At 37.5% G+C, this 13165-nt stretch overlaps 1 protein-coding gene across 2 annotated transcripts in view; it reads right to left on the bottom strand.

Moving 5' to 3' along the window:
* The window catches only part of KPNA3 (karyopherin subunit alpha 3), a 113554-nt gene that overhangs the window by 36469 nt on the left and 63920 nt on the right, over window positions 1-13165 (bottom strand). For both annotated transcript variants that reach the window (XM_072610507.1, XM_072610508.1), the window contains exons 3-6: window positions 8000-8089; window positions 7787-7816; window positions 7650-7702; window positions 7410-7505 (exon numbers count right to left, since the gene is read on the bottom strand). In XM_072610507.1, coding sequence (XP_072466608.1) covers window positions 7410-7505; window positions 7650-7702; window positions 7787-7816; window positions 8000-8089 — 269 coding nt within the window. The remainder of the gene's footprint in view (window positions 1-7409; window positions 7506-7649; window positions 7703-7786; window positions 7817-7999; window positions 8090-13165) is intronic.

Raw genomic sequence — 13165 nt, 5'->3', positions numbered from 1 at the left:
TGGAAAAGGAAGAAATGGGAGGAAGAGAGCTGGCAAAATGTTTAATAGAGAGGTAAGATAAATAAGTGAGAGGAAGCTGAAAACTAAGGTGGGTCATTTAATTTTTTAGTTTCCATTAATGGCTTAGATTAAAATAAATTCTAAAGAATGTTACAATGCTGTTGATGATTCTGGACAAGTCACTGGTGTCAAAAAGTGTAACGTATAAATATCATCTTCTATCATTTAGTTAATAGTTCTAAGTCTTTCCCAAGCTAAACTGGCTAATGAATTAAACACAAAGCAGCAGTCAGGTAACAAATATTTACTAAGTGCTTACTACGTGCCAGGCACTGTACTAAGCACTGGGGAGACAAAAAGAAGCAAAAGATAAATCCCTGCCCTCAAAGAGCTCCCAATCTAATGGGAAAGATAACAAGGGAACAAATATATACAAATAAGCTATGTAAGAAATAAAAAGGAGATAAATTAGAGGGAAGGTGCTAGAATTAGGAAGGGTTTGGGGAAAGTCTTCCTGAAGAAGATGAGATTTTAGTTGAGACTTCAGAGAAGGTAAGAGGCAGTGATGGCAAGGAAGAGGATTCTAGGCAAGAGAGACAGACAGGAAAAATGCCCAAAAGAGATGGAATTTCTGTTTTGTGGAACGTAAGGTGGTTAGTGTCATTGGTTCAAAGAGTACATGGTGGGCAATAATGTGTGAGAAGACTAGAAAGGTAGCAAGGGGCTGGATTACAAAGGGTGCAAGCAGACCCACTAGGAGACTATGGCAATAGGCCAAGTGAGGTGATGAGAATCTACACCAGAGTGGTAGCAATGTCAAAAGAAGAGAACATTTGAGAGACGCGTTGCAAAGATGAAGTTGACAGGCCTTGTCAACAAATGTTGACATCTGTTACGGGGGGTGACAGGGGATAAGAGATGAGGAACAGATTGTGAGGCATTGGAAGAAGATACTTAGGCTGCAAGTCTAAGAAGGTATTGCCCTCTACAGTAATAGGGAAGGAGGTGAGGGGGGGTTGGCTTTAAAGAGAAAGATGAGCTCAGTTTTGGACATGCTAAGTTTAAGATGTCTACTGGACAACCAATTTGAGATGTCTAAAAGGCAGCCGGAGATGAAAGAGTAGAGGCCAGCAGGTCAGCAGAGAAGTTTGCGTAGGATAGGTAGATTTGAGATTTGTCCATATGTGGATGAGCAGTTAAATCCATGGGTGCTGATGAGATTATTAAATAAAGTAGTACAGAGGGAGCAGAGAAAAGGGTCCAGGAAAGTACCTTGTAGACATCTAAGATTAGAAGGAGTGATCTGGAAGAAGAACCAATAAGTAAGACTGGGAGTGGTCTGACAAGTAGAAGAACCAGGAGACAATGGTGTCCAGAAAACCTAGAGAGATGAGAGTCAAGGAGGAGAGGGTGCCAAGGAGGTGAGATTAACAATGTCAAAGACTTCAGAGAGGGATGAATATAGAAGGAAAACTGAGAAAAGGCCATTGGATTTGTCAATTAAGAGATCACTGTTAACTTCAGAGAGAACAGTTTCAGTGGAATTATGATGTCAGAAGCTTGAATGTAAGGGGTTAAGAACAGAGGGAGAGGAGAGAAAGCAGAGGCAGTAATTGTAGATAGCCTTTTCAAGGATGTTAACCACACAGGGCAGAAGAGATATAAGATGATAGTAGGTATGGAAAGATCAAGTAAGGGTTTCCTTTTTTAGGATGGGGGAGAAATAAGTGCATTTTTAGACAGGAGAAAAAGAGCCTGTAGACAGGGACAGACTGAAAACAAGTGATAGAGACAAGAGGAGGCAATTTGTTGGAAAAGAATGGATGGAATGAGATTATTTGTATAGTGAGAGATTAGCCTTGGAAACGAATAAAGTCACTTCTTCATGTGATATAGGTGGCAGAAGGTATATAAGTAATGCAAGATAAAGAAAAGGGGAGCTAATGGTAAAATAGTCTCAACTTTTTCTGTAAAATAGGAGGCAAGGTTCTCAGCTGGGAGGGTGGAAGATGAGGAGGGAAGGGAGGTCTAAGGAAGGAAGAAAAAGTCTGGAAGAGACACTGTGGGTAAGAGAGGTGTAGTGGGATCACCATGCAGCAGTGAAAGGCCGGTTAACATTATGTAACATAATTTGTAATAGACCTAATCGGAAAACTTGTGTGATTTTCTCCACCTTCATTCAGTAACACATCTATAGGAGCAAAGGGAGCAAATGAAGGGAGTAATCCAAGACTGAGGCTTGTCAGAGTATAACCAGAAGAATTATAAAAGGACTAGGAAAACAAGAGAAAAGGACAGAGTAGATTTGAACTGGCTTATCCTGAAGGTGTCAAGATGGGGAAAAGAAGAGAATGGCTAGGGAAGGCATGATTGCCTGGGAAAGAACTGATGGTCAAGGCAATGGAGCTCATAGTATAGACAGAGTACAAAGAGGTGAAAAGTCAACAGATTACTGTCAGATATGGAAATTTTGGAATTTCTAAATATGAAGGTGTGTGTGTTCGTCCTTCGTTGCCAAAGAAGACCATGTCATCAGAAAAATAATGACATGACTTGCACTTGACTTTTTTTGAGTGAGGGAGGGCTGGTACAGGTCACCAGCCTCACTTCTCCTCCAGAGCCATTTGAATCCAGTGACCAGATATTCATCAGGATGACTGGAGATGACCCAGGATGAGGCAATTGGGGTTAAGTGACTTGCCCAAGGTCACACAGCTAGTGAGTGTCAAGTGTCTGAGGTGAGGCTTGAACTCAGGCCCTCCTGACTCCTGCACTGGTGCTCTATCCACTGCACCACCTAGCTGCCCCAAACATGAAGGTGGTACATTTGTGGATGATGGAAAGATAAGGATATGACCATCTTTTTGTGTAGCTGAGGTGGGTGGAGGAATAGGTCATAGGAAATGAATAGATTAAGGAACCCAGTGATTAGGGTGTTTAAGGAAACTCAATGTGTATACTGAAATTCTCTAGTACGAGGGTAGAAGTTGGGGAGGACAAGAAAAACTGTAAGTCATATACCAAGCTCATTAGTTTGGAAGTGGAGAAACCTGGAGGTCTATAAAAAAAATAGCTATGAGGATTTTGATTGGGTAGTAGAGATGAATAGCATGAACCTCAAATAAGGAGTAATGAAGGTAAGGAGAAAACCTGGAAGTGACAATGGGGAACAAAAGTAGTATTCCAACTCCCCTGTCTTAACTGGTGGGCTAAGGGGAATAAGGTACAGCCAGTAATAAAAAAAAGTGGTCAAGGAGGTTGGATTATTAGGGAGGAGGCCAGGTTTCAGTAATAGTCTGAAGATGGAAGGAGTGGAAGAAGAAAAGTTTTAGGATAAAAGTAAGTTTGTTGCCTATGTAACAGACATTGTAGAAGGCACAATGGAAGAAGAGTATGGTGTTTGGTTGGAACTTTGGGATGGGAATAAAGAATCAACTGGTGGAAGGTGGAGATTGGGGTCTATATAATGACCTACTGGGGTTTCAAGTCACGAAGATGAGTAGAGTATGACTGGTACATAAGACTTTATGTACATAAAACCACAAAAGCATAATGAAAACTGAATTAATTTGATGTTAATTTGTTTTCCCTTAGCAAAGTTTCATAAGACAAATGATAATGGGGGAGGGGCAGAGGAAGCAGATTATTTCATGGGAAATGGAATGGAAAGGATTTTATACACAATTTCAAGCACCAAAAAGCACTTAGAAAGCACCTACTTCTGAATTATTGTTCAGAACTACTGTTACGACAAATATAGATCATTCTCTTTAATTCAAAACAAGTTCCCTCAGGATATTTATTTGGCAACATATAAGTAAAATATAATTACTCTATTTTAATTACTACCTGCATTTGAAAACAATAAAAATACATGTCTTTTAATACTGTTTAGAGGGGGGAGGAGCCAAGATGGCGGAGTAGAAAGATACACATATGCTAGCTCCAAACACACAGCCCATAAAATACCTGTAAAGAAGAACTCCCAACAAATTCTGGAGCAGCAGAAGCCACAGAACAATGGAGTGGAGGAGATTACTGTTCCAGAGAGACCTGAAAAATTGACCTGAAAGGCCCATCGCACACCGGACCTGGAGCAGAGCCCAGCCCTGCCTTGGCCGCTCAGCACCAAGAGGAGCAGATCCGAGCAGACTTCAGGGACAGAATCTCCATTGGCTGAGCAGGTCCCTCCACCCACAGGTGACAAAGGTCAGTGAGAGAGTCTTTTCGGGAGGCCGAGAGGGGAGTGGGGTGTCCCCATAACTCAGGCCCCCTCAGGAGGCAGCAACGGAGGCAGCCCCAGACAGGGGCTCCCAAAGCAGGCAGGAGCTTGGATCCATTGTTTAAGGTCTCCATGTAAACCCCCTGAGAGAACTGAGCCCAGTGTGGTGGCCCTGCCCCAACCTGAGCACCTAAACTTAATCTCACACTGAATAGCAGCCCTGCCCCTGCCTAAAGCCCTGAGGCTGGGAAGCAGCATTTGAATCTCAGACCCCAAGCACTGGCTGAGTGGATCTGAAGGTGAGGTGGGCGTGGAGAGGAAGCTCAGAAGTCAAGTCACTGGATGGGAAAATGCCCAGAAAAGGGAAAAAAAATAAGACCATAAAAGGTTACTTCCTTGGTGAACAGAGATCTCCTCCCTTCCTTTTGGATGAGGAAGAACAATGCTTACCATCAGGGAAAGACATAAAAGTCAAGGCTTCTGTATCCCAAACACCCAAAATAAATATTCAGTGGGCTCAGGCCATGGAAGAGCTCAAAAAGGATTCTGAAAATCAAGTTAGAGAGGTGGAGGAAAAACTGGGAAGAGAAATGAGAAAGATGCAAGAAAAGCATGAAAAGCAGGTCAACACCTTGCTAAAGGAGACCCAAAAAAATGCTGAAGAAAATAACACCTTGAAAAATAGGCTAACTCAACTGGCAAAAGAGGTTCAAAAAGCCAATGAGGAGAAGAATGCTTTCAAAAGCAGAATTAGCCAAATGGAAAAGGAGGTTCAAAAGCTCACTGAAGAAAATAGTTCTTTCAAAATGAGAATGGAACAGATGGAGGCTAATGACTTTATGAGAAACCAAGAAATCACAAAACAAAACCAAAAGAATGAAAAAATGGAAGATAATGTGAAATATCTCACGGGAAAAACAACTGACCTGGAAAATAGATCCAGGAGAGACAATTTAAAAATTATGGGACTACCTGAAAGCCATGATCAAAAAAAGAGCCTAGACATCATCTTTCATGAAATTATTAAGGAAAACTGCCCTCATATTCTAGAACCAGGGGGCAAAATAAGTATTCAAGGAATCCACTGATCACCTCCTGAAAGAGATTCAAAAAGAGAAACTCCTAGGAACACTGTGACCAAATTCCAGAGTTCCCTGGTCAAGGAGAAAATATTGCAAGCAGCTAGAAAGAAACAATTCAAGTACTGTGGAAATACAATCAGGATAACACAAGATCTAGCAGCTTCTACATTAAGGGATCGAAGGGCGTGGAATAGGATATTCTAGAAGTCAAAGGAACTAGGACTAAAACCAAGAATCACCTACCCAGCAAAACTGAGTATAATACTTCAGGGGAAAAAATGGTCTTTCAATGAAATCGAGGACTTTCAAACATTCTTGATGAAAAGACCAGAGCTGAAAAGAAAATTTGACTTTCAAACACAAGAATGAAGAGAGGCATGAAAAGGTAAACAGCAAAGAGAAGTCATAAGGAACTTACTAAAGTTGAACTGTTTACATCCCTACATGGAAAGACAATATTTGTAACTCTTGAAACTTTTCAGTATCTGGGTAGTTGGTGGGATTACACACACACACACACACACAGCACAGCACAGAGTGAACTGAATAGGATGGGATCATATCTTAAAAAAATGAAATTAAGTGGTGAGAGAGAAATATATTGGGAGGAGAAAGGGAGAAATGGAATGGGGCAAATTATCTCTCATAAAAGAGGCAAGCACAAGACTTTTTAGTGGAGGGAAAAAGAGGGGAGGGGAGAGAAAAACATAAAATTTACTCTCATCACATTCCACTAAAGGAAGAAATATAATGCACACTCATTTTGGTATGAAAACCTATCTTACAATACAGGAAAGTGGGGGATAAGGGGATAAGCAGGGTGAGGGGGATGATGGAAGGGAGGGCAATGGGAGAAGGGAGCAATTTGAAGTCAATACTCTTGGGGAGGGACAGGATCCAAAGAGAAAACAGAAGCAATGGGGGGCAGGATAGGATGGAGGGAAATATAGTTAGTCTTACACAACATGACTATTATGGAAGTCATTTGCAAAACTACACAGACATGGCCTATATTGAATTGCTTGCCTTCCAAAGGGAATGGGTGGGGAGGGAGGGATGAAGAGAAGTTGGAACTCAAAATTTTAGTAACAACTGTTGAGTATTGTTCTTGCATACAACTAGGAAATAAGAAATACAGGCAATGGGGTATAGAAAGTTATCTGGCCCTACAGAACAAAGAGAAGATGGGGACAAGGGAAGGGAGGGATGATAGAAGAGAGGGCAGATTGGTGATAGGGGCAATTAGAATGCTCAGAGTTTTGGGATGGGGGGAGGGGACAAATGGGGAGAAAATTTGGAACCCAAAATTTTGTGAAAATGAATGTTAAAAGTTAAATAAATTAATTTAAAAAAAAATAAAGTAACTAAAAATTTTAAAAAAAAATACTGTTGATACATCAGACTTGTCCTACCCAACTATTCTAAACTGTTGAGCTTTTATGGTACATGATAAATTAATATTCTTAGTTCATGTTGGTAAATGAGTTCCATACCCCTAAATCTAAAATGCTGCCTCTTCCATTCCTACCTCCCCACTCCTCTTCTTACTTCTAAGCAAGTAAAATCTATTTCCTATTTCTAATAGGCCACAAATAAAGAACATAATATTACAAAAGAGCATATGGGCTCAAGTAGAAGCATATGCATAAGCTCAGTGGATCAGCTGAGAACATTCCTGTTCTAAGTGGGAGTCACTCGATTCTGGAACAGTTCATGTTGTCTCTAACATGTGGTTAGTCTATATATAGTTTGATAAGAAAGTCCTAAGGCTCTTATTAGAACAAAATTTTCTGTGCTAAGTTAAAACATTTTAAAGTAGAAAAATCAATGAATAAGGCTATCAGATTCATTCATGAACAAAAAATTAGAGGACATTCTAGAAAAAACAGGATCTCATAGGCTTTCAAATGAGTAGCATCCTACATTTCTTAAGGCAAGTACACCAAAAATACAGTATCAAAAATGTGTGATGATAAAAAACTAGTTCTATAAACACGAAAGAGTTGAACTTTAAGAGGAAAGTACTGAACCAAAATGCTTATTTAAAAATCCTAAGTCTTTAATTGGGGGAAAATAAAAGGCTAGCAAAACTGATCTATACTTACTTATCATCCCTTTCTAGACATTTGACAAGAATTGGTAAAATTCCAGATTTTATTAAGTCATCAATCGGTGGATTTCTGTCACTGGATAATAGTTTTCTAGAAAAAGAAATGAGAGGAAAGAACTGTTACAAAGATCGAAGTCTGAACCAAAGGAATTACTGGGGCTATAAATTTCTTAACTTTAGAGATATGCCCTTACACATGATAAAACAACTCCCTCTTGGGAAAAATTAGTTTTACCTTGCAGCCTGGACAGCACTCAACTGGATCACTGGGTTATCACTTGTAGCATTCTGTAATACCATATGCAAAGGTCAGAAATTCAGAAAGCACTGAATACAAACTTTTAAAATGAAAATGTTAAATCCATAACATACCTGCAATATAGCTTCTAGTGTTACATTTTGCTTAAAAAGAAAGAGAAATAATTCAGCACAAAGTTTTGCAAAATTATAATCATTTATATGATAGTCTATATATTGCTAACAGTTTGAGCTAAATATACCCAAATTTTCTTTGTAAAATTGGCTTTAACAGTTATTATTAAAGATTTTCTTTTAAAACTGTTACAGAAATAACATTCAACTTACTGCTTTAAAATCAGCATCAACATCAGAATCTTCTAAGCTTTCTTCTTGAGGAACATTTCTCTTTTTTAATAAATGTTCATCTCTTTTGTTCTGAAAGGCAAATGGTAAGTAACTGGTCAACAGGTCAGTGAAAAATACTACTGACAATTATGACATGTCAATCATGGATTTTTTTTTTAAATAAAAATTGATTTAAACTAAGATTTTGAACCTCAGATTTAACAATTGATCAGATGAAAATCATATATAGTTGTTTTCAAATATTAATTTGATTAATTGGGCAGAGTATGAATAGAAAAGAATTATACTTTGTTTTCTGCCAATAAATGAGTAACCAACCAAGTGACAAATCTCAATATAAAGCATATAGTACTGATTATATTTAATAGGAATATTTACTTAGAAACTGTTTATGCTGCTATTTTAATCAAGTAAAAAATTGAAAATTAAAACTGGTTTGGAAAGAAGGCTATAAACCCTCCTGGGTTATCCAGATTAGCTCTATTTTAATCCATGTATAAGCAAGCATCTTTAAACACTGACAATTATAATATACCCTGGTCACTGCACACTAACAGTTTCCTCTTGTATCACTGTACACTGCTTTATTTAGAAAGTACTCATCAATTGAGTTCTGAAATAATTACTTTAATGTTAAAGCATCTGCAGACTGTTTATAGCTATTAAGTCCAAATATACCTTAGGCACAACACTGCACTAACTGTGATACTGGCTACTTTCAAAATATATTCTATGAGAAACTAACTTTCAGCTGCTTAGCATACATTCCATTAAAAAAAGTTAAGTAAAAATTGCTGTATTAGGCTAATTAGATCTGTGGTTCATCTAACCAATTATTCTGTCTTTAATGGGGGTAAATGGTTCTCCTCTTAACCTAATGTCAATCTCAAAAAATTAAAAAAGTACCTTCTTACCCCTCAGATTTTGCTTAATAAATTAGAATTCCATTATCCACTTGCATATCTAAACATTTCCTCAATTTCTTCAACTACTATTCTTGTGATACAAATTACTTCAATCGTAATATCACTTCTGCTTATCTCCACTGATCTTTATTTTCCATCAAGCTTCCTGGACCTCCTCATATCAATTTATCTTCTTAATATACATTATTCTCCTCTGAACTGTCTGCTGCTTTAATCTATTCTGTTCTGTTTGAAGATGTACGCTTCTAGAACCACATTCCTGTCATGAGTCTCATCCCATCAAGTCTCAATGAAATACACTGAGTCAAATTTGTTAAACTGTTGGGTTTAACTTTTTGTTATGATGTGTATCTTTATAGAGACATTTGAGGCTTTACTGCTAGTTCATTTCTTGGATTTTATGTCCTTTGGAATTCCCCTTTTCTCAGCTGCTAAGTTACCTACATTGCAGGAATTCTTTATGGTATCTAGATTGGTGGATATACAGAGTTTTGTTTTTTTTTCCTGCTTCTCTCTTCCTGACTCCTGGTTTATAAATCATGAAAAAAAAATCTCAAAGGAGAACATTCTATATGGTAACCAGTATGATAGAGTTTCAATCAATTTCCCCCAAATGCACTATGTTGTAATTGCCAACACTGAAGTCCATCACCTACATTTCTACCTGCCCAAAAAAGAAATCTTCAGCATGGTATCTCACTGGTAATGACGATAAACCAGAAAATTTAGAAGGATATTTCCTGCTACAAATCTTAATTGAAAATATTTAACACAAGGCAGTATATTGCATTGGGAAGAACACTGAACTCAGTGGCAGAGAACCTGGGTTTGAATCCTGGATCTGTTTACTTGCTACCTTGCATGGTCTCAGCAAGTCATTTACCCACATTGAGTTTCATCATCTAAAATGAGGGGGGTTGGATTAGATGATCTTTAATGTTCCCTTTCAACTCTAATTCTATGCTCTAATGATCCTAAGACTAATCATAATGTAGCTATCTGGGGAAATTCAGCTTATAGATAATAAATGTCAAGAGTGCTAAAAAGCTCTTGGGAGCTAAGGCCAGAGGAAGACAGCTAAGGAACACAATGAAGATAACTGGGGGGTACACTGGAGAAAAATGAAGGACAAAAGAAAGGACAGGACCACTTCTTTGGGTGAACAGAATGATAACCAACAACAGAGATTTCTAATTTGCTGTATTTTCTCTGACAAGGAGAAAGAATGTGTCCTTGATGAGCTCAAGTCACCAAGGTACAATGAAGTGCATGGGCACTGGATACTTTTTTATCCTGACAGCCAATCAATGGCAAAGTCCTATTGTTTCCCTCTTTGTAACATCTCTCATATATGCCCTTCTCCTCTAATACTACCATCAACCTCTTGCAGACCCTGATCATTCCATGCCTGCACTATTATAATAGCCTACTGCTCAGTCTCCTTGCCTCAAATTCTCTCCCCACTCCTATCTACTTTCTACACTCAAATGTCAAAACTGCTTGGCTCTAAAACTAAGGTCTGACTACTTCATGTACATTTTTATTTCTTATTTTCTACATTCTTTTGGTTATTATTTACTGTTAACCTTATAACTTGGTTTGTCAATACCTGGTAAAATGGTAATCACTAAGCAACAGCATTCTTATCGAGCAAAGGACATGCCAAAAGAACAACTTCATTTGGGGGAGAGCAGTCAGATTATGAAGAAAAGAGAAATTCCCCAGATTAAATTTTGGCTAAAATTTTGACAAAGGATGAAGCAGCTGGTAGAGAGGAGAAAGAGTAGGACTTTAGGAAGCCCCGAGTTCAAATCCACTCCTCTCCATTTACTAGCTATGTGACCCTGGGTAAGATATAACCACTCTGTGCTTCAGTTTCCTCATTTGTAAAACAGGGATAATAATAGCAGGGTTGTTGTGAAGATCAAATGAGTTAATACATGTTAAAGCACTTTACAAACCTTAATGTGCTTTATACATGCTAGCTATTGTTCTTAAAGTTTCTCATGTTATCCTGATAGACAAGATGGAGAAATATGGGCTACGTAATAGTGCGATAATAGGTGAATCAACAACTAGTTCAATGAGCAAACCCAAGTTGTTTAGTGGAGTATCTAAGAGAGATGGTCTTGGTCCTGTTTTGGTCAACATTTTAAAGTAACAAATTGAAGAAAGGCACAGGTATCGAATAAATCACAGCGCTGACTAGAAATGTCATTAAATTTACAATGACATACCTCTATAATCATTTAAAATTTAAAAAAGTATGCTACAGATCCTTTAATCATTATACATTACTATATCCATCAATAATACAAAAGGGCTTAATGTATAATAAAATGTATGTAAAGTATATAATAAAAAAACCACTCAACTGTATCATTATTTTTACCTAAACCTAACATAGCTAGAAGAAATATTAACAGTTAATCAACAATAATTTAGAAAGACTTTTGGGAAATGATTTGGATCAGTGGTGTCAAACTCAAATAGAGATCCCTGGGAATTATATATTGACTTGGAAAAGCACAAATTAACATTATATATGTTGTATTTTTATTTACTTTGTTACACATTTATCAATTACATTTTAATCTAGTTCTAGCTGTGCTGGTAAGTTTGACACTTCTGATATGGATGGCCCAGGTCTCTTAAAACACTGTATTCATTCAGGTTGTTCTGCCCTACGACCTCTGGAAAAAATCTCCCCAAATCTCTAAAAACAGTGCTTCTCCTCTCCCTTGCACCAGAACCCTCCCTACAAAATAAAATTAAGTAAGACAGATTTCAGCAGATAATAAGCGTTGTACATAATGTAGCTTAGAAGCAGAAAGCTACAAATAACTATCAAGAAGTCTTCTGGTACATGATACTTTGTCAACAAGCTATCTATGTACTTCATACTTCATGGGAAGCCAAAAAAGCAACGACTTTTATAAAGGTGATTCAAAACATCTCCCACTACAGAATTGCTTAAAAAAAAAAAAAGGCATAAAATAAACAAGATCATAACCTCACTGTATAAACTGCTTTGGTCCACGTAGAAAAAGTGAGATAAGGCCTTAACTATGCATAGGGAATGAAATAAACAGAGAAAAATGGGAATTGCTATACTTTTCCAAGGAATTCTTTTTAATTTTTTCTTTATTCAGATTTCTCTATATTTATATAGTTAATCCCCTCTTCTGTCAGAATGTTTAATTTAATAATAATGTGACTTCAGTAATTCATTGAGAGATAATTAATTCCTGTTAAATACTCAAGAGCAAATACAACATAGTTCCTTTTCTTATGAATTTTAAAATGACCAGTTATAGAAAGCAGAAATTTGTTCTATACCAAAAATCTCATCTCCCCTTTTTACCACAATCAAGTGCTCTGTCAATCTACATTTAGAAAACTGATGTCTTTCATTATTTCTACTGGCCTCATCTCAGTTTTAGATTCCTCAATTAGAGTTAATATTTTTAGCCAAGACCATTAAATTAGTGAGCTGATATTTCCCTACTGTACTTCTAAGTAGCAAAATTTCAGATTCCATACTAATTCATGGTTCAATGAGATTTTGAACTTACTGTTTTTGTTAGCACTTTCCAAACCTCCCATGACTCTTCTAGACCCTCCCCTTTCTGCTGAGAATCTGGGCTCATATTTTAATTGAAAAAGTTGGAGTCATTAGTTGAAAGCTCCTTCTTCTCTGTTCTTTGTCTCACATCATTCAAATGTCTTCCCCTGCTATTTCCTCCTTCATACCTATCTCATAAAGATGAGGAAAAATCTTACACATGCAAAAGTGGTCCATTCTATCCTGTCTTTTCCAAAACATTGTTCCCTCTCTATCATCGCCACCATCTCTATCTCTCCCAGTTTACTGGCCACCTCTCTGTTCCCTATAAAAAAGCTTTCCTTACCCTCAAAAACTCTACTTCTCCTATTTGTCTTACATCTCTGTCTTTTCTGGCTAAACTCTTTGCAAAGGTCACTTATGAAGTACTCCTCACTTCTTTTAACTATACAGCCTGTCTTCCAACCTCATCATTCAACTAAAACTGCTCTCTCCAAAGTTACCAATGATCTCTTAATTCTGTCATTTTTCAGTTGTTTCCAACTCTTTATGACCCCACTTGGGGTTTTCTTGGCAAAGATACTGGAGTGGTTTGTTATTTCCTTTGCCAACTCATTTTACAGATGAAGAAACTGATACAAAAAAGGTTAAGGG

This window comes from Notamacropus eugenii, chromosome 5, assembly GCF_028372415.1.
Source record: "Notamacropus eugenii isolate mMacEug1 chromosome 5, mMacEug1.pri_v2, whole genome shotgun sequence".
Lineage (NCBI taxonomy): Eukaryota > Metazoa > Chordata > Mammalia > Diprotodontia > Macropodidae > Notamacropus > Notamacropus eugenii.
The sequence above is the reverse complement of the archived record's forward strand: the minus strand, read 5'-3'. Positions and strand labels throughout refer to the sequence as shown.